The following is a 25,648-nucleotide window of genomic DNA, read 5'->3' as shown; positions in this document are numbered from 1 at the left end:
AGTTACAGCTCAGCAATGACTGCTCATGAAATGGGAAATATGCTAATTAAAGTCCCCTGCTTTAATTAGCTTAAAGGAATAATCATCTATGTCAATTATATAAATTCTAATTTTACAGTATTTAAAAAAAAAATGGTGGTGGTGCACGCCTTTAATCCTAGCACTTGGGAGGCAGAGACAGATGGATCTCTGTGTGTTCAAGGCTAGTCTAGTCTACAGAGCAAGTTCAAGGCCAGTGAGAGCTACAGAGAAACCACCACCACCACCATCAACAACAAAAGAAAACCCTTGCTGTTAAACCAGCATTTTCAGATCTCAAACTGTACCTTATACCCTGTTCAATTACTAAATCAGTGTGGTTTAATTAATATTTTTTAATAGTTACAACCAGCTCATCAGGTGTGAATTATTATACATAGGAGACCAACTTTAGTCTTAGAATTCCATCGTTAACATTGTGGGTTGGCTTCAAAATCTCTTGCTCTCTTTTCTAGGTAGACATTTAACAGGTTTACTGGGGAACTACATTACTGTCTTCTCTCTGAACTGTGCAAAATTAGTCAAGAGACCCAATAATTAAGACACTGCATAATTTTGGGGTGCATCTTCGTAAGTGCACTGTGGCTGGGCAGTATGCACCCCTTCTTGTCAAACCCATTAAAACTAATCCCTGACAGTTTTGGTCTCACTCAGAAATCATTAGTTCAACTAATCGTATATAACAGATTTCCAAAACATTTCCTGGCAGCTTTTGTTTTAAAATCTCTTCTGTGCACACAGCAACACTTCTGGCTGAGCATACTCCCCTCCTCAGTGTTCTTATTTCTATCACATTTTTCCTGTTAAAGTGAGCACACTGTATCTGGTTTCTTTTCTTCCCACTCATTGTTCAGATTAGCATTTTAATCATCCTTCAGGCAATGCTGTTCAAAGAAAACAGGCTATCTGAAGCAAAGGACGATTCCCTATGTCCCATGACTCTCAAAGTCCAATCATATCCCTCGACCTGTTTCTTACAAATCCATGTAAACCAGCAGTACAGTCAACAACCACCCCGGACGGACGGGACAACAACAAAGCCGCTGCAAACACCTCGTTACACACCTTGTCTGCGGAGCCCTTTGTTCCCACTGAAAACCATACTGGAAGCCTCCGGCTGTCAGCTGCTACCCTGTCAGCCGCGGATGGAAAGCACGGGAGAGGAGAGAGCGAGCGAGCGAGCGAGCGGAGCAAGCGCTGGGTGCTGCGCTTCCCCGTGCAGGCTTCTCACAAAGGCAGAGAGTAGGGCGCACATAGCAACAGTGCACTCAGCTGATTGGACGCGGGGCTGTGCTCAGCCTCACTCCTGGGTCGGCTAGCTCGCTCGGCTTCCTGTCTACTTGGCAGCACTGTCATGTTTTCTTTGCTCCTCTTAAGAACTCAGCTGTGTTTAGGCAACTTGAAAGGAAAGAACAGTGAGCTGACAATGACCAAGACTTCCAACACGGGGCCCCAACACGTGTACTTCTAATCGCTCTTAAAAGACCAGAAGTGTGTAAGATAAAATTGATCTCTGTTAGCGTTGCACATAAAACCCGGGACAAAGCAGGGAAGTAAGGGGAAACACTCACTACCTCCCATTTCAAGTCAATCAGGTTCTCACCCAAGTGAAACCCTCAAACAGCATGCAAACACAGAAATCTAGAACCACGTGAACACAGCACGGACTGACGTACTATGAAGTCCAGCAGCACACTGCTAGGAGGAAGGCACCTCTAGAGAGGTACTGACCCGCAGGCAGTGAGTCCCAGTGCCTTTAAGAGGCGAGAACAGGTTAAGCGGTCAAAGTGTAAGATTCAAAAGGGAAAAGCTATAAGCTGCCCAGTGAACCCTGACAGTATAGGGCAGAGGTACAAATTTCTACCCTAAGGTCTCTTGTTGCATGGAACAAGGCACACAACCTAAATTCATTTACTTTTATCTTAAAGTTACCCGAATACGGGAAGGCACTGAAATCATTGAGGTTTCACATTTGCTAGTCCACATCATCTCTGTGAACAGCAACAGCAAACCCACCTCTCCAGCTTGGAAAGCTGTTTAGGTTTTTTTTTGTTTTTGTTTTTGTTTTTTTTTAGTGCTATTGGTCATCGAACCTAGGGCCTTATGTTTGCCAAGCAATCACTCTGTCACTAAGCCATACCCAAAGCCCTCTAAGCTGCCTGGGAGACTCAATTCAGGTATTAAGGGACAGACTGGAAGGATCACAAAGGGTTCTCACTTCAGAAATGCTTTTCTGAGCATCAACCAGAGCACGGGGCTCTGCATGTTAAAGCAATGGAACCTTTTCATGGGAGCTCTTGGTGGCAGCTGAGAGGCCTGCAGAGCGGCCGCCGCAGCAATCTGCTCGTTACTCAGAGCTTTGTTTATCAAGTGTCCTGGGTGGGGGGAGCTTGGCGCGATGGAAATCCTGGCTACTAAGCGCAGCAGGAGCACCGCGGGACTATTTTTACTTGAGAGGTTACAAACAGCACAACAGTTTCATGGCAGCCCCAGAATCCACAAGATTACTACCCCAAGGAAGCAGCCAGACCCCAGGGGTTTGTAACATAAAAGTCAACACAACCAAAGAGTTAATGTCATCCTCTCACTGGCTCCTCTATGAGGCAGTGGAGAGCTCCCAGCTCTCCTGAGGGACAAGACAGAGAGGTATGCTTGGGAACAGAGTGAGCCCATGACACAGGTAACTCAGGAATGCTATGGAAGAGAACGCAGGGTTTTAAAGGCAGACCACACCATGAATCTTTATGATTTACTAGCATGTAAGAGATAGAAACTAAGCAACGTAAGCTTCCTTATCTTTAAGCCGTCCGAATGCAAGGCTAGTCTCAGGACCCTTCTGAGTGCTGGAGACAGACTGTAAACAGCTGCTGACAAACGACTGCTTTAAGGGGTCCCCTCCGCTACACTGCATGCCCTTCAAATGGCAGCGTCACATCTGTGTTACAACTGCTCACCCAGTAACATGCCCAATTAAGTCCCACGTAATTTAATTTTATTCCAAAACTACTGGAGATGAATAGAACACAAATGAATAGAGGTATTATTTTTGCTGCTCAAATAAGAAAACTGGCTCATCTAAAGGGAAAGGCATTAAAAATCTGGATTAATAAATTTTTATTTCAAAATTAACTCTTTCAAAAAAAAATAAAAGAACCACATAAAACCTAGCTGAGCATGGTAGAACACAACTATAATCTTAGCATGCCAGAGGCTGAGGCAGGAGGATTACAATATCCGGGTTATCTTGGGTCAATGAGACTCTCTGCCTTGGCAATAAAACAATACTAGTAACTCCTAGGTGGACTGGGAACAGTTCCCTTCAGTTACGGCTGCCACAATGCAATTACTGGCTAGTGCTACTGCGTGCTTACTTTCACTATAGTATGGATCAACAGTGTAAAGAAAGAACTCCTAAGCCAGGTGTAGTGGACACTGAGGAGGCTGCGGAAGGAAGAATCAGATTTTGAGGCCAGCCTAGGCTACATTATGAGACTCTGTTTAAAACAAAACAACAGAACAAAGCAAAACACTACCCAGTAAAGCCCTTTGGAGGCAGAGGAAGAAGGATCTCTGAGTTTGAGGCCAACCTGGTCTACAGAGTGAGTTCTATGACAGTCAGAACTACATAAAGAAACGCTGTCTCGAAAACCACAAAAATTCATACATACATACATACATACATACATACATATATTCTAAACAAAAAAGGAGAGAACACATAGAAAATGTATTATATTTATTTAGTCAGAATAACTATAAATTAATAACCATTTCCAAGAAATATACCACCTTGAAAAATGAAAATAACCAAGAAGTCTATTTAGCAAACTGCTTCCCCTGTGCTGCACCAGTTTCCAGGCCACTGTGAACAGTACCTCACCTTCTTCTGGAGTCTTGCTTTTCCTTCGGTTGCTCATTTTAATAAACAAATCTGTGACAGGTATGAGACAGTGGCACAGCATCAACCATGAGCCAAGAGTCGAGACACACACAGGACTGGCTGCTGTCCTTAGGTCTCTGCGCCCCCCCCCGCCCCCTGCCCCCCCATTAGTATGCACTGTACATGGTCTAGTTCAGGAAGTTACTTCTATTATTCCAATGCAAGGAGACGGACAGGAAAAGCACATCTTTTATAATGTTTCTTTTAAAACAATGTATTTATTCCAAATAGAAAACGCAAGAACTTCAAAAGCCAGCTGTTTTATATTATTTATGCTTCCTGCTAGCAGAAATCACTCCTAAGATACTTTAGACGCAAGCTTTGATACTCCTGAACAAGGGCCTTTCATAGGTGCCTGTTAAGCAACGCCGGTATGTTCAGTAAGTACCTATCGTGAATACATACATATTAGGGAACCACTATATAGGGACTACCACCCAATTGGTTACATACACACCTCCTCTCACCCCAAGGCAGTTGTTACCCAACACCGGAGAAAAATGGCTTGCTACCTGCCTAAGCAACCAGAGTCAGGTGGACAGACAGAGAGCTAGGGTTCAAAGGTAGTTCTTCCTGTATCTAACATAGAAGCGTAAACATAGCTGTCCTGACCAGAAGCTGTGTCTGAGGGACGGACAGACAGACAGACAGTCAGAGGGGACTGAACTGAATCTACAGTTTGTTTGTTCTCTCCCCCCCCCCCTTATCTAACACAGAATTTTGCTATGTAATACTGGCTAGGCTCAGACTCACTTGTGGTACCTTGAGCTTTCAAGCTTTCAGTGACCCTCTGGCCTCAGTCTCACACGTGCTGGAATTACAGTTGCCCAGCACCATACCTGCTGGGCTCTCTTTTTACTTGTTTATTTTTAGACAGGGTCTCATAATGTTGTCTACCGTGACCCTGAATTCTGTATACATATAGCACACAGGCAGACCCTGAACTTGGCCTCCTCCTGTCTCAGCATGGTAAACAGGTAGGATAACAGGCCTGTTTCTCATATATCTCATAATATATACATACATACATACATACATACATACATACATCTCCATCCATAAGATAATATAGCCTCACATAAGAATAATATTTAAACACAGAAAGCCCACACTGTTTTTTTCTATCTATTAACCAGGATTTAGCACCACAGCCCAAAACACAGCAATGCTGGATGCACCTCAGCAGCATAATGCTCCCAGGTCATGCCAGGACCTGAAAATAAGGGGGGATAAATACAAAACAAAAACAAAAACAAACCAACATCTATCTTTAAAACCCCATTCTTGCCACAGGGAGGCAGAGAGCCTGATGTAGCTACAGCAAGACCATGAGGTAGACAACAAAAAGCTTGAGCTGGAGACCCTTGCCGCTTCTTGACAGAGATCACTCACTCAACCCAAGAGAAGTGAGGTCAGCAAGAATGAGAGTTGAGAAGAATGAGAGTTGAGACTCGGGACTTAAACTCGGCTGCCAGCAGACCTGTGAATTAAGTGTGGCTTTGAGATGCTCCAAGAGTGCACAGTGAAGGGCAGGTAAGACAAAAGTGTAAGAGCTGCAAGGTGCTATACAACTAGACTAGAACTTCCCACAGTGGACGGCTGAGACAAGCCCAGTACAGAAGTGCTGACACCTTCAAACAAACTCCTCTTGGAAAGATCACTTAGGACAGGTGCTCTCAGGATTTGGAATGTTCCCACTTAAATGCCGTCCTAGCAAATCTACCTGTACTCATTTATTTACAAAGTAGGAATAGTGGTTTCTCTAATGCCACAAACCACCTAGTCAATTCAAGAATGGAAGTCTCTCGGGGCGGTGGTGGCACACGCCTTTAATCCCAGCACTTGGGAGGCAGAGGCAGGCGGATTTCTGAGTTCGAGGCCAGCCTGGTCTACAAAGTGAGTTCCAGGACAGCCAGGGCTATACAGAGAAACCCTGTCTTGAAAAACAAAACAAAACAAAACAAAACAACAAAAACCAAAAACAAAAAACAAAAGAATGGAAGTCTCTTCCTGAGCAAGGACACACAGCTCTGTAGTAGTCAGTGATTGTACAATGCCCTTGGCTGGATTTCCAGAACAAAGTATTTTAAGTTTCTTTACCTTTGGATACATGAGGTCCATGCTATAATAAAAGAATCCAGAGGCCTTCCTTCTTCCAACACCTCCCCACACGTGTGTGTTTCATGTGCACACATACACAGACAGACAGACAGACAGACACACACACACACACACACACACACACACACACACACACACGGCAGATACACAAATAACAAAGGGATAGAGCTGATCTTGACTACCAGCGGTTTCTATTCTTAATGTTTTATATGTCTTAAACAGTGCCACATTTAAGATCTTAATAATTAAGTTACAAGAAAGACAAGATAGTTAAAATTTAACAGTTAACAGTTATAAAAATGGCTAAGCCTTTTTGAAAATTAAAGAGAATTATAGTTCCTCCCCCATGTAGATGCTGAACAAGATGTTTGTGTCTGCTGAGATGGTTTGGGTGGCCAAAGAGCCCCCAAAGTACTTTGTTATTAAGAGCCAAACGCATTTTTATATAAATCATAATAAGACCCAAAGAGACCTAATTGGCATCCTCATCTGTGCCCTCTGGGTTACAATGACCTAGATGGGCTGCAGAAGCAGAGACTCGCAGAACATCTCCAGAGCCTTGTTTACAAAACCTAAGCTCTTGGAGAGAAGAAAATGTTCTAGTTGGTTCTTTTGGCATCATTCATACTACATTGTTTAAAATGAGCTAGAACAGGGGTTATTTTAATCTAAGCTACTGGACAAACACTTTGTCTAATAATATCTGCACATACATTAGTCACATATTAATAAGCATTAAGATCAGCTATAAGAATCCATTTTAACACCCTACATGTGGTTAATCTTAGCACCATTATATAAAGCGTGTGCTCAGATGCACACGGGCCCCCTTGGCTCCCTCAGAGTTGTGTTTTGGGATTTGCTCATGCCCTGTTATTGCAAAGCAGGCTACCTTCAAGTCAGCTGTAAAAATCTAGAACCAAGAAAGACTTTTATTGTGGTAAATCAATGTTTTCCTGAAAGCTTTTCCATAGAGATAAGAGAGGCCATAATTGCATGTTCTTTTTTTCTTTTAGGGGACTTATTTATTTTATGTACATGAGTATACTGTCACTGTCTTCAGACACACCAGAAGAGGGCATCGGATCCTATTACAGATGGTTGTGAGCCACCATGTGGTTGTCAGGAATTGAATTCAGGGCATCTGGAAGAACAGCCAGTGTTCCTAACCTCTGAGCCACCTCTCCAGCTCACCTGTTCTTTAAACAACTGCAATTTTGTGAAATAGTATTTTAGAGATTAAGAAGCTGGGTAAAGAAACTAAAGCAGCTGGTGAGTGACAACACCAAACGCCTATGCCTGTCACTAGTATGTATCGTGCCCTCTCTATTAACAGGGACTGGCATCAGCAACAGATTCTATACACTAATTAAGTTCAGGAGAATTTTAGCAGAAATCTGCTAAGGAAAGCAGCTCTGCAGAGCTAGTCCGCCCAGTGAGGTGGCACACACTTGTAATCCCCAGCACCAGAAACTCTGAGTAGAAGACTGGACAAGCAGTCTAAGCTCAGCTAGGGTTACACAAAGGGATGGGGACACAGCGTAACAATGGAGGTCTATTAATGCATGACCAAGGCCCTGGGCTCGATCCCCAGCGCTGACCAGTACTGCACTAAATTATTTAGTTATCTAACTAAAAAGCACACACAAGCAGGCACTGGAATTAATGTTCGGAAAAGCAATGAAGAAATCCAAACTGTCATTTTTAAAAATATGTGCTTTTCTTTTATTTACGTATGTGTAGTGTGGATGCCCTCAGAGGCCAGACAAACTACCAGATAGATCCCCAGGAGTTGAAATTATAGGTGACTATGAGCCCCTTGACATAGGTTCCGCAAGAACGGCAAGTGCTATTAGCTACTATGACATCCAGCTCCATTTTTTTTCTACTGCATGAAGGAAGACTGGCAAGTGACTCTGGCAGCGTGAAGACAGAGTATTGTCTCAGGCAACAATGTCAACTCCCCAGCTCTGAAATTACTTAAATACACTTTATAAAGGTGTGCTAACATTTTCAAGTTTTACTTTCTAAAGTACCATATGAACATCCAAGCATAGCAAGCCATGCCTGTAATCCCAGGATTTCGGAGGATCAGGAGTTCAAGGTTATTCTCAGCTATGCAGGGAGTCCAAGGCCAAGTGGGCTATGTGAGAGCCTTTCAAAGCACACCCAAACCAAACCAAACCAAACCAAACCAAACCAAACCAAACCAAACCAAACCAAAGGCCTTACTACATCTTGCCTACTTCTGTCTAAAGGAAGCAGAAGTACTCATCTCAAGGTGCTGTTGTTGCTTAGGTAAGTGAGTGTTGTTTATAAACATTATATAAAGCCAATTCTGTGGCAGGAGGGAAGAACACAGCCAGGGGTTTGATGCACCTTCTTCCCTTGGAATAAAAACTTAAGCGAGGAGACCAGTCCTTCGGTACCAGGACTCCGGCTCTTTCTAAATTCAGGGCCTTCGCCCAGGACACTCTGCCCACTTCCTTCACAGCTCACTCCCTCTTGTCCTGTGCTCTTTCTCAGAGGCCTTAACCGATTCCTCTCTGATCTTGGCCTTTCCCTCGGCCTTTGCAGGTTTCTTCAGAACACTTGGAATTTGTGTTCAACCTATGTGTTAAAGGCATGCTAGAATTCACAGCAACAGACAACAGCACTGCAAATTATTTAGAATCAAGTTGTAGACTGAACACTTCCCACAGCTCTCTTCAACTAATGGCTACAACAGCCCTGTGCACAGGTCCTACAAATGCTGGGCAGGTAGGAAATCTGAGACCAACTTTTATAGGTGGACAGGTTACTTCTTTTCTCCATGCCTTGTTGTCTGTCATCTGCCTGCCCATCTGCTTGCTTGCCTTCCTGCCAGCAGACCAGACTGACCTTGAACTACAGAGCTCTGCTGGCTTCTACCTCCTTCCTATGTACTGGGGTTAAAGATGGGCATCACCACTGCTGGCCCAAGCCTAGTTTTCTTAACTGCAAAAGTTAAAGAGCCTCACATTCTCGACAAGCCTTTCTCACTCTGCTTTTTAGCAACTAAATGGCTCTGAAAGTAATTTCCGAGTAACAAAAGCACTTTCAGAGCCTGAGACGCTAATAGAATTTACTCTGTGTCATTATATATGTAACCTGAGGCTTTCTCGCTGACCTGAGCCATTCAGAAGGCCTGAACTCCACAACCCGAGTTACCAGAAAGGCATTATATACCTGTCAAGGTTAGCTGACAAGCCAGCACACCTCCAGAACCAGCATTCACTCTGCATAGTCATTAGCCATTACTAAGATGACAACACAGCTCCTCACAAGTCTGGCTACATCCTTCCAAAATTCTCAGTAGATAAGTTCAGGGAAACAACATTGAGAAAGGAGTTATTAGCAATGGGACACTGGGGCTGGTGAGATGGCTCAGTGGGTAAGAGCACCCGACTGCTCTTCCAAAGGTCCAGAGTTCAAATCCCAGCAACCACATGGTGGCTCACAACCATCCGCAACGAGATCTGGCGCCCTCTTCTGGAATGTCTGAAGACAGCTACAGTGAGTGTACTTACATATAATAAATAAATAAATCTTTAAAAAAAAAAAAAAAGTAATGGGACACTGAACCTAGAAGAACTGCCTGAAGTAATCTCATCTAACCATCAGATGAGGAGGACCATGGCTGAATGAGTACCATAAGGTGGTGTCTATTCACACAGACTGGTGAGAGAACTAAGACCCCAAACCCCAGAGCTCCTCCTTCATGCTATCCTCACCTTAAACAAGACTCCACCAGCTCTCCTTCCTTAAACCTTTGTTGTGAGACCCTCCCTTGGCTGGAGAAGAAAAGAGATGCATGTCTGTCCTCGCCACACAGCCTCCTGGGAAAGCTTATCCATGCTGCAGGGAGGGACCTCCACACTCAGGGCTCGCAGGCGGCTGCAGGATAAAGCATCTAATCCCACAGCATCTATAAAGCTTCGTCAAGCAACTGTCCAGAGCAGGAAGATGAACCTCTAGCCTTCCCACCTTACCAGGTATATTCCTCCCTCACATGTTAGAACCTGTAGCTGCTTCAAAACAATAGTGCAGCTCACTGCTCTGCCAAGAGCAGCAGACAACAGGATTATTAGGACTGTGCACCACACAAGCAGTTCCAAGAACCTTCAGAATAGTGAATACTAACGCTTATGTTTATAAACAAAGAATGAAGGCAAAGGGTAGAAAAAAAGAAGAGAGGGAATTTCGCCAAGAGCAAAAGATAGTGCTGAGTAATTTTCATAAGCATAGGTCACAATGGAATCCTGAGATCTAAAACATGATCTCAAGGCTGTCAGATAGTAAGGCTTGTTTACATCTAAGTTAATGAAAGAAAATCCAACTATTCTTCTAGAAAGTTTTCTGCAGACATCCCAAAGTACTTACTATTGCCCACTGTCAAACAGATTAAGTCCAAAGTCCTTAGTTTGATATTGAAAAATCCAATCTCTTTCATTCCTAAATTAGCCCTCAGTCCAAGAGTGTGCTTTCTACCTTGTCTTAATCAGTGTTCTGTTGCTATAAAGAGACACTCTGAGCACAGCAACTCTTAAAATCGGGTCCCGCTTACAGTTTAGAGTATTTAGCACATTATTGTCATAGCAGGAAGAATGGCAGCACTCAGGAAGACATGGTGATGGAGAGATAGCTGAGGGTTCTCTATTCAGATCCACAGGTAGCAAGAAGAGAGAGAGTCACTAGGCCTGGCTTGAGAGTTAGAAACCTCAAAGCATAACCCCAGTGACACACTTCCTCCAAAGCTATACCTCTTAAATCTTTTCAAATAGGGCCGTTCCCTGAGGGGGCCATTTTCATTCAAACCACCAGCGCCTCTACACTGCAACTCTCTCCTCACAACGTTCGTTGAGTCACCTCAATCCGTAACTGTTGTTAAAAAAGAAAAAAAAAAGTCCATCTATACAAATCATCCATGCCTTTTAAGGCTCAACATAGCGGCTGTGTCTTCTTAAGATCATCCATGCCTTTACATCCACTTCCCCGGCTGGGCTGCCATCAACCGTGCCAATGCACTCTGACAGAGACGCAGCTCAGACACTCAGGCAGTTATCAGCTCTTTTCACATGACTGCGAGTTGCTACAAGATAAACAACTACGAGGCAGAGTGGTAGATTCTGCTAGAACACACACACTTTATCTGTGTAACCAATAACTTTTCTTTAGCAGACCTGAAAACACTGAAGGGATTGCTAATCATTTGAGATTTACAGATGAAATAGATATGTGTGTTAAGATTAAACCAACACCACGAAAATCTAAATTCATTCCACAACAATTCTGAATCCCACAGCCAGGGAAGGCAGAATCTGCCTCATACATGTGTGTGTATTTTTCCCTCCTTTGTTCTGGCCTTGAGGGAACCTCCCTGAGACTCCTCAATGGGGCTCCCTTTGTGTGCACTCCCATTCTCAGGTCACTGCTCTATCAGGCCTCCTGCTGAGCGAGCTCCGCTTCAGGCCTTTTCCTCACTAGATGCCCACTGCCTTGCCATAGTCGTCTGTATGCTTGGGGGAAGCACAGGTGACATGGAAGCATAAACGCTTAGATACTGAACAGCTCTTGTGCCAGCTGCGGCGGTACAGCCTGCACCGCCAACGCTCTGCAGATACAAACAGTAAGACAAAGTTCAAGGCCAACCTCAGCCACTTGCTAAGACCCTGCTTAAAAAAAACAAAAAAAGAAAGAAAAAAGCAAACGAAAAGAATAAACAGCTCCCTGCTTATTTTTGATACATATACAGTTCTTTTTGTCATATAATTTCATTCAATCTACAAATAACCTTATAGGAATAAATATCACCATTGGTGGGGAGAGGGGGAGAAAAACACACAACAAACCCAAACAGAAAAACCAAAAACTGACACCAGAGTATCTTATTTTACATTACAAAGCTAACCAATTACAAAATGGTAGATGGAATTCTCCTCGCCATTCCGTGCCTTTCTCTCCCCACAGGGTATTTAAATGACCCTGCTTGTTATTCACAGCACCATGAAACAAGCCTGAATGCTGGGCTTAGAGAATAAGGGGAGCCTGGTCCACACCCTGTGGATCCCTAGGTAAGGCTCTCAATTATTAAAATGCAGTTCTGGCCAATAGCTCATCATGCTGTATTTTCTACCAAGCTCCTAGTGGCCACCATTCCGCCGCTGTGCCCTCTGCACTAGCGTTACCCTAAACTGATCACCACCACCCAGAAACAGCTAAATGTGCCCAAGTTAACTACCTCCCCTTTCTGTGGCATCTGCCCCAAACACTGCACAGTTCATGCTGGTTTCGACTTCTAGTTTGCACGTGCACAGAACGCCGGGCCATGGTGACGTCGGGTCTGTTGTCCTCTTGTTCCTGTTAAAAGTCATTTTTATAATAGAGTTCTGAAATACTCAACTCCTCAGATCAGCTGAAGAAAAACAAAAAAACGAGAGCTAGCCCTAAATCCCTTCCTGTATCATACATGAGCTGGGTCTTGAAAGCCTTGAGCCATGTGGGCTAACCCACACCCCTGCCTGTGCCAGGCATATGGTTCCTGCCATTGCCACATTCTCAGTTCAGTTTCCAAAAGTCTTCATGTTGACAGTGTTAGAGAGCAAAAAGAACCATTACTCAGATAACGTGTCTCAAGGTCATTTTGTTCTGGCAAATGCTGACTTTAGAACATGTGAATACACATACGTGTGTGGGGTGTGTGTACATATATACCATGTATACATGGTATATATGTACATACATACACACACACACACACACACACACACACACACCATGTGAGTGCCTGGCGGTTACCGGCAGTTGAGTCACCATGTGGGTGCTGAGAATTGAACCCAGGCCCTCTATAACGACTGCTCTTGACCACTGAGCCATCTCTTTCCAGCCCTTGACTTTAGAATCTCAATCCAGGTTTGATCATGAAAATCTCAGGTCCTTACCTCCTGTTACATGATATTCCACAGCTAAGAGGAGGTCCCATTAGCTGGGCGTGGTGGCGCACGCCTTTAATCCCAGCACTTGGGAGGCAGAGGCAGGCGGATTTCTGAGTTCGAGGCCAGCCTGGTCTACAAAGTGAGTGCCAGGACAGCCAGGGCTACACAGAGAAACCCTGTCTCGAAAAACCAAAAAAAAAAAAAAAAAAAAAAAAAGAAATAAAAAAAAAAAGAGGAGGTCCCACTGACCTGAGTAAATGCAGGCCGTAGTTTAACACTCCTGGAGAACCGTCTAACCAAGCAGGGCCTGTAGTGCAGGCCCATTCCCCCTAGCTACTTTGGAGGCTGAGGCAAAGGCCAAGTCCTATCTGTAAAGGCTGTAAAGATAGTTCAAGGCCAGCCTGGGTGGCCAAATAAGACATTTAAACTTTAAAAATAAAGAAAAAATAAAACTAAGTATGCATTTATCACCCACATGACTCTGTACTCTTATAACTTGAGCCAGGGAATGGGGAGTAATTCATTTTCTAAAATGTGTCAATTGCTCTTAGGAGAGTGGCCCCAGCTGTGCAGCACCTGACCGATGGGGAACACTGGGCCCTCAGCTCCTACTTGGGAACAGTCCTACCCTCGGGGTAAACCCGGAGTGTTTATAGCATTCCACAGCTTTAGAGAACCCGTTGTCACATCCTCTCACCTGAGCTCAGAACCAGGACTGGGCCAAGCACATTTTCTTGATGAGAAAACAGGTTTGGGACTTGACCCATGTCACAAAACCCAGTAAGTGACCGACCGACCACCCCCTAATCTCAACTCTCCATCCTTTCACTCTTCTTACCCTCCCACCCTGCTCCCTTGTCTTCTTGTGCTTACAAATGGGAAGCCGCCAGGTACGCCCCTCCCTCCTCAAAGAGCAACAGGAACAAACCGAGCCTGGGGTCGGTGATCAGAGGTTCCTCCAAGTATCTGTCTGTGGAGGACTTGTTAATCCTATAACCTGGAGACCACTGACACCAAGCAGTTTTTGCCTAGGTCTTATTGTATAGTGTTTTATTTCAGTCTAACTAGACTTTACAACATACACAGATATGTATGTACAGAAGATACACACACACACACACACACTTTCTTTAAATAGGAAAATGCTGGGCTAAGGATGTAATCCAATTGGTAGAAGCCCTGGGTCTGATCTCTAGCACTGCATAAAACTGTACACGATGGCATATCCTGCAATCCCAGTCTTTGGGAGGGACGTGAGACACTGCCCCCCTTCCCCAATCTTGGAATGTGAAAATGTTTTTAAATGGATTTGAAAAAAAAAATCAGGTACAAAGTTGTGAAAATAGCCTAGAAGTCATAATCAAATACCTAAATTGAGAGGATTTTACTTAATGTTAATGACAACTACCTTCTCTTGCTTCCATTTCTTTCCCATTGATGTGTATTAGCTATTCTTTCATTCATTCATTCGTTCATTCACTCTATAGATGTATATCAAGTACAGGATATGCACCTACGACACACCTACCATCTACAAAACTGATGAATCAGGGAACACAGCTGAGGCCTCATGTATCGACACATAGCAAAGAAAAAAAAAGATAACTAATTACAAAGTTTGGTAAATGCTATCAAAGGAACGTAGAGTGCTAGCACAGAATAGCAAGAGAGATGTCTAGTTTAAGAGGTGTGTCAACAGAAACAGCTAAGGAGAGTTGAGAACGCTAGGGTAATCAGGGAAGAAACCTCTCCGAAAGAAAAACATAAGAGACACCCCAGGCTAGAAAGAGAAAATCGAGGAGCACCATGGGAATCTGGCGAGAATCTGGCGAGAAGGGCTTGCTGGGTAAAAGGAAGAGTGTATCTAAGACCCTGAGTGATAACTGAAATCCAACAAGGTGGCCACTGGCACCGGGTGTAAACAAGAGGAAGCGTGATCTAGGCTTGCACTGTTTCTGATGAGCACCTTCTACGTGAAAGCAGCTCCCCCACCCTGGACTTCAGGCATCTCATGCGGCTGTGGGGCTAAGGTCTGGCTAAGGTCTGGCCTCCTTTGAGCCCATTTTCCCCCAACAATTAAGTGATAACCCCTTATAATACCTCGATGTAAATTTACCCAGTCAGCTCAGCAGGAACCTCAGATATAATCACGGAACTACCCTGATTTTGTCATTTGCTTTTGTTCCTTTGGACATCATGTCTTACTCTCAAGTCCAGACTGGCTTGGAACTAATTCTGTAGCCTGGCCTTGGATTTGTGACAACCTCCTGTCTCAGCCTTGTGAGGGCTAAGAGATGTGTGAATTGGCATACTGGGCTCAATTCTGACCCATCCCCTCTTAACCCATCTGAGAGAGAACAGACCCGGGTATGGTGATCCCTCTTAACCACACATACTTCTAACACCAGGAGTAAGCCACACTTAGTTTAGGGGTCAAACTTCAAAAGGAAGGAAGAAAGACACTGCCATGATCAGATCCAAAGATGAGGGGCCAGGGCTGGAGAGATGGCTCAGCTCTTTTGAAGGTTGTGAGTTCAAATCCCAGCAACCACACGGTGGCTCACAACTACCTGTAATGAGATCTGATGTTCTCTCTTCTGGGGTGTCTGAAGACAGCTACAGTGTACTTACATATAATAAGTAAATAAATCTTCCGGCTAGAGAGAGAAGAAAAAGTGAAGACAGCTACAGTGTAGTTACATATAATAAATAAAAAATAAATCTTAAAAAAAAATGATGAGGGACCAAAGAGTAAACAAAGTCAGATGTGGTGTGCACCTGTGCAGCTGGCACTCCAGAAGCAGAGGCAGGAGAATTGCTCCAGGCTTGAGGCCAGCTTGGGATACAAAGTAAGCCTCTGTCTCACAAAACAAGCAAGCAAACAAACACACACACACAAACCCCAGGTAAATGTAGAAATGTAAATGTTATTTGCTTAAACAACTAAATTTCTTGTTTACATAATATGCTCAAACCACAAGGATTTATCATTGATTCAAGTTAAATGAAATTTTAAATCATTCATTGCACATATACATTAGTTTCTCAAGTCTACCTGCAGATTTTTCCCCCCTCATTGGACAGAGAAATGACAGTGTTCAGTCTACTAAATCACATCCTTTTCACTGGGTGACAAGCAGAAACATAGGGTGCTTTCTCGGTCCACCCCTTTACTATCCCAGCCTCAGAAGTCACATCAAGCCAGTAATTACTTGACAGCGCCCCGATGTGTCAAGGCTCATCAGCATAAGTGTGTGACAGCCCAACAGGGTGGCCGCTCTTAACTCCCAGCACCTCTGTGAAGAAGCAGGAGCTGAATCGGCGCCTTTGTTCCACCGGCCCGGCCCGGCTTTCTCTAAATGATTGGCTTCTCCCTTTGAAAATGTCCAAAAGCAACAACAGCAGCTCACATTTGCATGCTCACTAAGCCGCAGCTGCTGTTCTGAGCACATTGTGTATGTTAACTTATTTCGTTTTCAGGGTAACTCGAAGCCAAGGTACTATTTACTGAAAAGCCCATTGTGAAGACACTGGAGGCAGGAAGACAGGCAGCGTCCAGAGTCCCAGAGCTCAGGAATAACTGTTGCTGGTTTCCCCGGCCCACTTGGTTTGTCGGTGGTGTGTATGAATGAGACAGGCCTGTGTCTGTTCTCTCCCTTCACCACGTGGGTCTTAGGGATGAAATGCAGGTTGTCAGGCATGATAGCCAGCCTCCTTCGAGCCCATTTTCCCCCAACAATTAAGTGATAACCCCTTATAATACCTCGATGTAAATTAGTTACCAGCAAGGCTGAGAGCACATACTTGAACACACTTTCAAGTGGGACTCACCTTTTTAACTATCTGCACACCTTGTGTAAGAAACTAAAGTCCTCTGTGAACCACTTCACTCATCCATACAACAAAGGTGCTAACAGCTATGTGCTTGAGTAGCTGTGCAGACTGAGGGAGTTATATCTGGAAACGACACAGAACAGGGTCTCTGCATGGAAGGCCGGAGTATCAGCTGTCATTAATACCTCCATTACCTCCCGCTGGGAGCAGGCCAAAGACCACTGCAGTTAACACAGCCAACATCTCTTTTCTTCCAGCAGCTGTCATTTCTGTCATTTGATTTACACAGGCCGACAATGAACTGTTCACACCACCAAAGGAAGGCACCTGATTCCCCCGCCACACTGTCCAGTCCTAACCACGGCTTCATTCTACTTCAGCTACCTGTAGACCATCATTTAAAGATAGCAGGACCGTTTATATGTACATAATGAGGTCCAAAGTCACGGCAATCCAAAGGTTAATGACAAAATTCGTAAAATGATAACAAAAGGGAGAGAAAGCACATTCCTCCCATTTTGACTTAAAAAATATCAAATTGTTTGACATTTTGTTTGTAGATCAAGTTTTACACTAATAATAGTTCTCACTCGAGCACAGACATAATCTAAAAAAGTGTTTACATATGAACTGAAACACAGTATATTTAAATAATCGATTTATTGATAATTGAAGTTTGTCTTTAACAAGTTTCTGTAACCCAAAACAGTACTTAAAATAGACAAAACTGGAATACTTTATGTTTGTAGCATGTGGGAATATGATTTAATTACTTCTATACAAAGGTCACATTTGAAAGACTTCCAAAGAGGCACCAGATACCCCATATTTGTATAACTGGGGTCAGGTCCCAAGTTGCACATCTTTGAGTCCAAGGCAGAAGCGCTCACCCTCTGCAGCCACACTGTTGGCTTCAGCAGGCAACGCCATGTAAAACCCTGTAATCCAGGAAAGCTTACTCTAACCACACCACTCCTCAGACAGATAGTAAAGTAGTTCTAACAGCAGATGACGGCATCAAGGAATAAGCTACACTTATGTCCTGTATCCCTTTGTAGGCTACATGTTTTCCCGGACAGCTAGATATCAGGAGGTTACTAAATGATCCTGAACTTTCCCAGGTCGGGGGGCTATGAATGGATAGAAAGACCAGCACTAGGCCACTGCACACTTACTTTCTTACCTCTGTTGTACAGATTGCAACTGACCAACATATCAGCAGCTGTACGCTTACCACGATAAAGTTAGGTACTTAGTTCTACTGAGCGCCAATTGCTACGTAGTTGAGGTGGGAGAAGGCAGAAGTGAATGTGATGAAGATTATATAGTGAGCTTCTTAGAAGAGACACAGTTCTGACTCCAGGGTGCACACTAGCAATTAACATCAAGGACTCAGGTTGTCAGCATTACCCAAGGAGTGTTATGAACTGCCTGAAATTTTATAAGGGAAAATACTATTGACTATGTGGAATGTAACCATTTGCTACACAGTAACATGTTAATTGAGTATAAACAAAACCTCTAACTTCCACTTAGACAGGCAGAGTTGACTATGCATACCCACCACATAAAGCAGTGCCTCTCTGCCTTCCTAACGCTGCAGCCCTTTAATATGGTTCCTCAGGTTGTGATGACCTCCACGCAGAAAATGACTTCACTGCTATTTCCCACAACCTACAGGTTATATAAGGAGCCTGCTGATATAAGGAACTTCTTTAGCACACCTTGAGATGCAGACTAGACACATTTCTAGAGGAACCTTGTCTTCTGCTACTAAATCCCCTTGTATTACTCTGTTCATTATAATACAACAAGAAACCATAAATTCAAAATATTGCAGTGAAAAGCAAATTGAATACTTGAAACAAGTCTCCCCTACCCCCAACCTCCCTCCTCTCTCTCTCTCTCTCTCTCTCTCTCTCTCTCTCTCTATATATATATATATATATATATATATATATCTCACTCTCAATCCATCAATTTATCTGTTGTCCATCTATCTATCTGTCCATCCATCCAGTACATGGGATACTGGGGATTGGACACTGAGCCTTGAACAATGTATTAATTATACCACTGTGTTATACGCAACCCCCATAACATATTTCCAAGAAACAGAAATTCTCCCTTTCCCTAAAACAAACTTCTGAATTATGTGCATACAGAATACCTATAAAACTGTTTGTAAAAATTAGAAAGTATTAAAAATGTGAGAGTCCAGCCTTAAACTGTTCCACAGTCTCTCCTATTTCACACAAGTCAGAGCTAGAGATCTTAAACTGTGTTTTGGTTTACACAGGAAATTACACCCAACTCTAAAAACAGACCCGCTTCACCCTCCAAAAGGCTCACGGAGAGCATAGATAGCTCAAGGGTACTGACTGTACAGGCCCTCGAGTTAATCCTTAGCACCAAAAAGAAACCCTGAGGGGCTGAGGGCTTGGCTCAGTGAGTAAGAACACTAGCTGCTCTTGCAGAGGACAAGGTTCAGTTCCCAGCACTCACATGGTGGCTCACAACTGTGCTTAACTCCAGTTCCAGGGAATCCAGTGGCCTCTTCTGGTCTCTGTAGATACCAGGCACACATACGATGCACAGACGTACAGGTAAGCAAAACACCCACACACATAAATGTTTTTAAAAAGATAAAAACAAAGCAGGAAATGAAGAGGGAAAAAACCAGAAGATATGAAATGAAAGGATAAATGAAAAGCACTGTGATTTTTCTGTGATTCCCACTTAACAGTTTTTATTAGCCAGCCAAATACCATACCCAATCACATAGGTTAAGAGGCTCCCAGTGCATTTACAAACATTATAGCAAGTTCCAGGGCAGTTTGGGCTATGTGACCTTATCTCAAAAAACAAGGGTAAAGCTGGGCAGAGGTGGCACACACCTTTAATCCCAGCACTAGGGAGGCAGAGGCAGGAGGATTTCTGAGCTCAAGGCCACCCTGGTCTACACAGTGAGTTCCAGGACAGCCAGGGCTATACAGAGAAACCCTGTCTCGAAAAACCAAAATCAAAACAAAAAACCAAAACAAGGGTAGATAGACATAGCTGTACCCTACTAAGCAAATAGTTTCAAGTCTCTACATTAAAACACACACTTTACAGTTCTTGGATGAGCACCTGAGGGTCACTCATTTACTCTCATTTTACAGAGAGCCTGGTATCAGGCAGGATCATCAAGTTCTCCAGGGCACAGACTAAAAGCAGAAAAACTAAAGGAGCAAGAATAAGTATATCATTGACAAAGACTGCTAATACAGGGGGCCATAACATCAGATATAAACAGAGAAGAAATAGTGGAGTGGTTGAAGTTAGAGACAACAAGAAAATATCACAAACTTACCTAGCTTCTCTAGATTCTGATGTGGTACAGAGCTGCAATTTTCAGCAGGCCCCCCTTTGTCATCAACCGAGGTTAGATTATATGGATTGTACACACGCTTTTAAAAAGCCTGTGTGCTCATACGTGCGTCTGTGTGAGTGCATGTGTATCTGTGTGTGTTCATGTTTGTGTGTATGTGTGTGTGTGTGATAGCCAGAAGAGGGCCTCAGATCCCCTGGAGTTGGAGTGACAGGTACTTGTGAGCCACCCGACATGGGTGCTGGTACCTGACCTCAGTTCCTCTGGAAGAGCAGCAAGTGAGCGCTCTGAACTGCAGAGCCGGTTCCCCAGTCTCTCTTTCTTTTTACTAGAATAAAAGGCAGCACTTGCCCAATGGAGGCAAGAGAATCAAGAGTTCAATGCCAGCCTCAGCTACAAAGTAAGCCCGGGCTAAAGAAGATCATACAAGAGCATGCTGTACATAGTAATGAAAAAAAAATAAATCTGTGAAAAACTTACTTTAGTGTTTCCGTAGTAGTTTAAGAATTTGTAATTATTCTGAATCTTGTTCTCCCTCCCCCCAAAATATCCATGAACCAGACAGTTAATGTTTTTATGGGATAAAAGCTCAACCTTGGCCTTGGGATCATTCCACTTTCCCTGAGAACGATACAGGGGGGAAAGAAACTCACTCCCCTGGGAATCTGGACAAGTGGGTTATTTTCCTTACTAACTTGGATCCATCTATGGCTAAACCTTGTATTGCTTAGTTACAGTCCCACCTGAGATAAAACAACTTTTCTAGAGTCTCTGCTGTAAAAGCTAGTTTTTCCACTGCTGCGGCTTTAAAGCGACTTTTTAACAATAATCCAAGACAAACAGTGACTTTGATTTCATTTGTTTGTTTATTCTGAGATGCAGCTTCTGACCTCGGAGCTAGTTTTTCCAGTCACTGATGTAATCTAAAAATCTAAACTTAGCATGGTCCACAGCAGTCCTCTCAGGAGCGATGCACTCAATGACGCTTCGGCAGGCATTAACCACAAACCTATTTTACTTAACAGTAAAGCATTCAAGACTAATGTGAAGCCTGAAATTAAATATAGCTGTCTCCTACTCCTCCCTAGTATATTTTATATGAAAATACCCATTTTCACATATATATTTGCATAGGTTCTTGTAAATCCACCTTGGTGGATAAATCACTATTTCCAATCCTGAAACCCCAGATTTGGATGAGTGCTGTTGTCTAGTCCTTCCTTCCAAACACGCCGATACCTGCTGTACAATCCCTTGGAATCAAACTCACATCAAAGAAGTCCTCACTCCTAAACCACTACCATAGCAAACACCCCTCAGAGCTGTCCTTATTCTTAATCAGAAGTTGATGAACACCTTCTTTTGATGTCTTTGAAAAGCAAAATGAGGCTGGTGTGGTGCTGTATGCCTGTAATCTCTGCACCTAGGAGACGGAGGCAGGAGGGATCCTAGCTGTAGGCTAGTCTGGGGTAGTAGTGACACCCTTTTATTCTTTTCAAGATATTTCTTATTATTTTAAAAATAGTTAGTTGTTGGGTCTCTGTGTACACTGTGTGCAAATGTGCATGGGTTGAGGTCAGAGGTCAACTTTCAGCAGTCGATTCTCTCCTATCTTGTAGGTTCTAGGGTTCGAACTCAGATCAGGCTTGGTGGCACCTTTACCCACTGAGCCATCTCCTGGGCTTGTGACAACCTTTGTTTTTCAATCAAAACAGACGCCAGGGTTGGGAGAGGGATAAGATATGTACATTCTTCTCTAAATCTTGAAAATATGGGTTTAGAACTGGGCTTAACAGCCCGAGGCTTTAATCACTGCACTTGGGAGTCAGAAGCAGACAGATCTGTGTGTTCAAGGTCAGTCTTAACTACAGACAGAACTCCAGGACAGCCAAGGCTACAAAAGAGCCTCAGGGTTTAGATCTGAAACCTGTAGAAAATACAGATTTAGAATGAAAAGTTGGGCCCTAATTGTCTATAACAGACTCAAGCTGGGGAACTCTGAAAACAACTGGAATTCCCTTAGAGCACAAAACTAATGAGGGGCCACAGTGGTGCATGCCTGTAATGTTGATTTTCAGGTGAAGGCAAAAGGATCCTTAGGGACTTCTGGGCCTACCTGGGTTACATGGTAAGACCTGTGCCAGCCTAGACAACTTGACAAAACCCTATCTATAAAAAACAGACAACAAAACACACACACAAAACCAGCTAATGAAATGCGAATGGCTACAAATATTACTTTTTATCAAGTTCAAACTCAAGTTTCAAAAGTTGACAAACTTTTCTGAAGTTGGATTGACTTTACCTAAAAAACTGAAGAGCTGCAACTAAAAAGGATACTAAGCCTGTGGCCACTAATAAACACTTCCTTTGACGCCTTCGTTCTGCTAGACACTCTCTAAGAACAGGTCCTTCCCATCTGACTTTAACCACCTTCTCCATAAGTCCATCTTTTTTTCCCTCTGCGTCTGGTATCTTCAGAGAGACAGTTCGTCACGTCTGACACAGGAATGGTTGATCCTGCGGAAAATTAGGTTAACGCCTCTAAAAAGAGACAGAGAAACAAAACACAACTCAAGCTCTACTTAAATAAATCATTTACCTCGGTCTGGCTTCATTTTGGCATCCAATTTCCACCCAAAGTGCTGTAAAACACAGGTGTGGGTTCTTCCAACCGGCACACGGCTGACTCAACGGCTTCTGCTTCGTTTTCCAAACGCTAAGAGAGAAAATAAACATATAAAAAAATAATAATAAAGAAAAAGAAAGACGGGTCTTAATTCCCCCGGATCTTGCAAGAAAACTACTAAGTTGGGCCTCTTCCTGGTGCAGACTGCGGTGACAGAACCCTGGGCAGGTCTGAAGGAAAGGCGGAAAAAAAAGCAGCTCAAGTCTGTGCACCGCCTCCCCCGGCGTCCTCGGGCCTAGCACCCCTGTTCCCCGCCCCTGGGCTCTCCAGGCCAAGGTGTCCTCCTCTGACACAGCGTCTCGGAAGCACCAGCAGGATCTATTTATGCCCTGGAGGTACAGGCACGGAGGAGGAAGAGTCGGGCCGCAGGAGCTAAGGCAGCCCTCGGTCCAGTAGCCTCCGGGCACCGAGGCACCCCCGCAGGGGCTCGGGCGCAGCAGCCCCCGCAGCCCCCCGGGCCTCACCTGCGGGGGATCCCCTCTGGCTAGCCTCTCCGAGGCTTCGGTAGCCGGGTTCCAGCCGGAGCCGGTCAGCAGCAGAGTCTGGGCATGTCCTCAGCCGCGCCGACCCACGCGTGGCTCAGCCCACCCGGGAACGGCTCCCATGGCCCGCCCGCTCGCCGCCCTCCGGGACCCCTCGCTCCTCCTCCCGGCACTGCTCTCTGCGGCCGCCCGGCCGCTCACATCACACTCCGTGCTCCGAGCCACGCCTCCCGGAGCGCAGCGCGCAGCGACCCCGCGGCCGCCGAGACGCCGAGACGCCGCGCCCGCGCATCCACCGTCCCCGCTGCCTGCCCGCCTCGCTCGCTCGCTCTTTACTCTTTCTCTCACTGTTTGCCCTGTCAAAACACTACCCTGGTCACGTGTCCCAACAACAGCCAACCCACTCTCGTCACTTCCTCCGCTGAGGCTGCGCGCGCCGGTTGTTATGGCAACGCCGCCGCGCGCCCTGGAGTTGGAGATTGGGGACCCGTCTTCCCGGATAAGGGTCTCAGAGGACCCAGGGACCCGCAGGGACTGCCTGCACCGCGCGCCTAAGCAGCCAAGGAACTGCGCTCCGGGTGCATTGGGGTCACCTGGGAGATGTCAACCTAGGGCTTACCCCAGACGGGAAGATAATTATAGTTTCTACTCCTCCACAGGGATGCTGGCCTGGCGCAAAAGAACTAGGAATCCAGCCTTAAATGCATGCAATTTCCCAATGGAATCCGTGTTTGATGTGGCCAGGACAGGAAGGTGGGGAGCCATACCTTCCAGAGAAGGGTACTTGGAAACCAAGGAAGGCCCCTTCCCACTGCACCCCTAGATTTTCTGCATCTCTAGGACTTAAGAACCCAAGCTTCAGAAACACTGGATGAGCTAAAAATAGCTTGTAACTTCTAGCGCACTGACTCACCGCCAAGCGGACACTTCTGACACCATGTTATTGTTGGGGAGCTGTAATTTTCTTGTTGTGCTATAACAATGTGACACGATGACACGGCGTGTTCTGATGTTGTGTCATCATTTAAACACAAACAGATGTCAAGAATTGCTGTAGCTAAAAAAAGCAACAAGGACTGCAGCTATTAGCCACTCGGTTTATAGGCAAACCCAAATGAAGAAGTACAAAATTGCAAGGCTCTAGTTTCATTGGGAAAAAACCATACTTTTTTTTAAGAACCTTTTTTTTTTCTTTTTGCATATGAGAATCACAACAGGAAGGACTAAGATCATCTGTGGTCGACTCTCTCTATAGTTTTCCGTTTCTACATTTTTAGAGGGTTATTTTTTTAACCCACTGTTTTTGTAAAGCACAAGATTGGTAATTTTATTTATTGTTGTTGGTGGTGGTGATGATGATAATGTAAAGATTTTATTTTTCATGTATTGTGAGGCTTGGAATACTGATCAGTGGTAGAGTGCTTGCCTAGCATGCACAAGACCCTAAAAATAAAATAACGGTACTTATATGTATGGGTAGTTGTGTGTTTATCTGTGTACTACATGCATGCAGTTCATCTAAAAGCCAGAAGAGGGCGTCGGATCTCCTGGCACTAGAGTTGTAAGCTGGAAACGGAATAAGCTCTTTTAACTGCAGAGCCATCTCTCCAGCCATGGTCATTGTCATTATCATTATCATCACTAGTTTGCTTCAGATCAAATATATGAAATTTAGGTTGTGAAAAGGTGATATTTTCTAGATGATTAGACATGTACAATAAAATAAAGTATACAGCTGAAGTTATTAACTTTAGCTCCAAAGCTAGTTTGAGCAAACGAATACTATAGTCACTGGGATGTTCTGGCAGTGTGAAGTGGCCTTTGGACAATGGGAAGACTTTGTTGATATAGTGATGGCTACAAACGTTAACTCCTGGTAGACTTTCCATGGGAACTATTTAATAAGGTCTTATGTGGTTTAAAAACGGGGCAAAAGTTTGATTTGTTTTGAGATCACTTCCTGGTTAACCTTGGTAATGGAAGATATACAGAACAGTCATAGATAGTCCGCAATACTTAATTTAGCACAACATCTGGAGTCAGATAACAGCTATTGTAGAATATGTAGAATGTTGTGGAATATAGATGAAGACACAACAAGAGGTGTGACCCATCACCCCCTATTCCAGGTTTATTTTGTTAGACATATAAAGAACAGAAAAATGGGCTGACAAAATGGCTTAGGTGGTAAAATGTGCTTGCTGCCAAACCTGGAGG

The 25,648-nt window shown here is 44.2% G+C and overlaps 1 protein-coding gene across 3 annotated transcripts in view; it reads right to left on the bottom strand.

Annotated features, from left to right (window-relative positions):
- Positions 1 to 23,760, bottom strand: part of Atosa (atos homolog A) — a 76,937-nt gene extending 53,177 nt beyond the window's left edge. Inside the window, exons 1-2 of one of the 3 annotated variants that reach the window (XM_021173437.3) lie at positions 23,633 to 23,760; positions 22,863 to 22,979 (exon numbers count right to left, since the gene is read on the bottom strand). In XM_021173437.3, the coding sequence (XP_021029096.1) occupies positions 22,863 to 22,878 (16 nt within the window). In that variant the 5' untranslated portion in view covers positions 22,879 to 22,979; positions 23,633 to 23,760. The other 2 variants (XM_021173436.3, XM_029482023.2) reach the window with 2 other exon arrangements.
- Between the last annotated feature and the right edge of the window lie 1,888 nt (positions 23,761 to 25,648).

This window comes from Mus caroli, unplaced genomic scaffold (genome assembly GCF_978045245.1).
Source record: "Mus caroli unplaced genomic scaffold, Mus_caroli_1 scaffold_11, whole genome shotgun sequence".
Lineage (NCBI taxonomy): Eukaryota > Metazoa > Chordata > Mammalia > Rodentia > Muridae > Mus > Mus caroli.
Note: the sequence above shows the minus strand (reverse complement) of the source record. Positions and strands in the feature narration are given on the sequence as shown.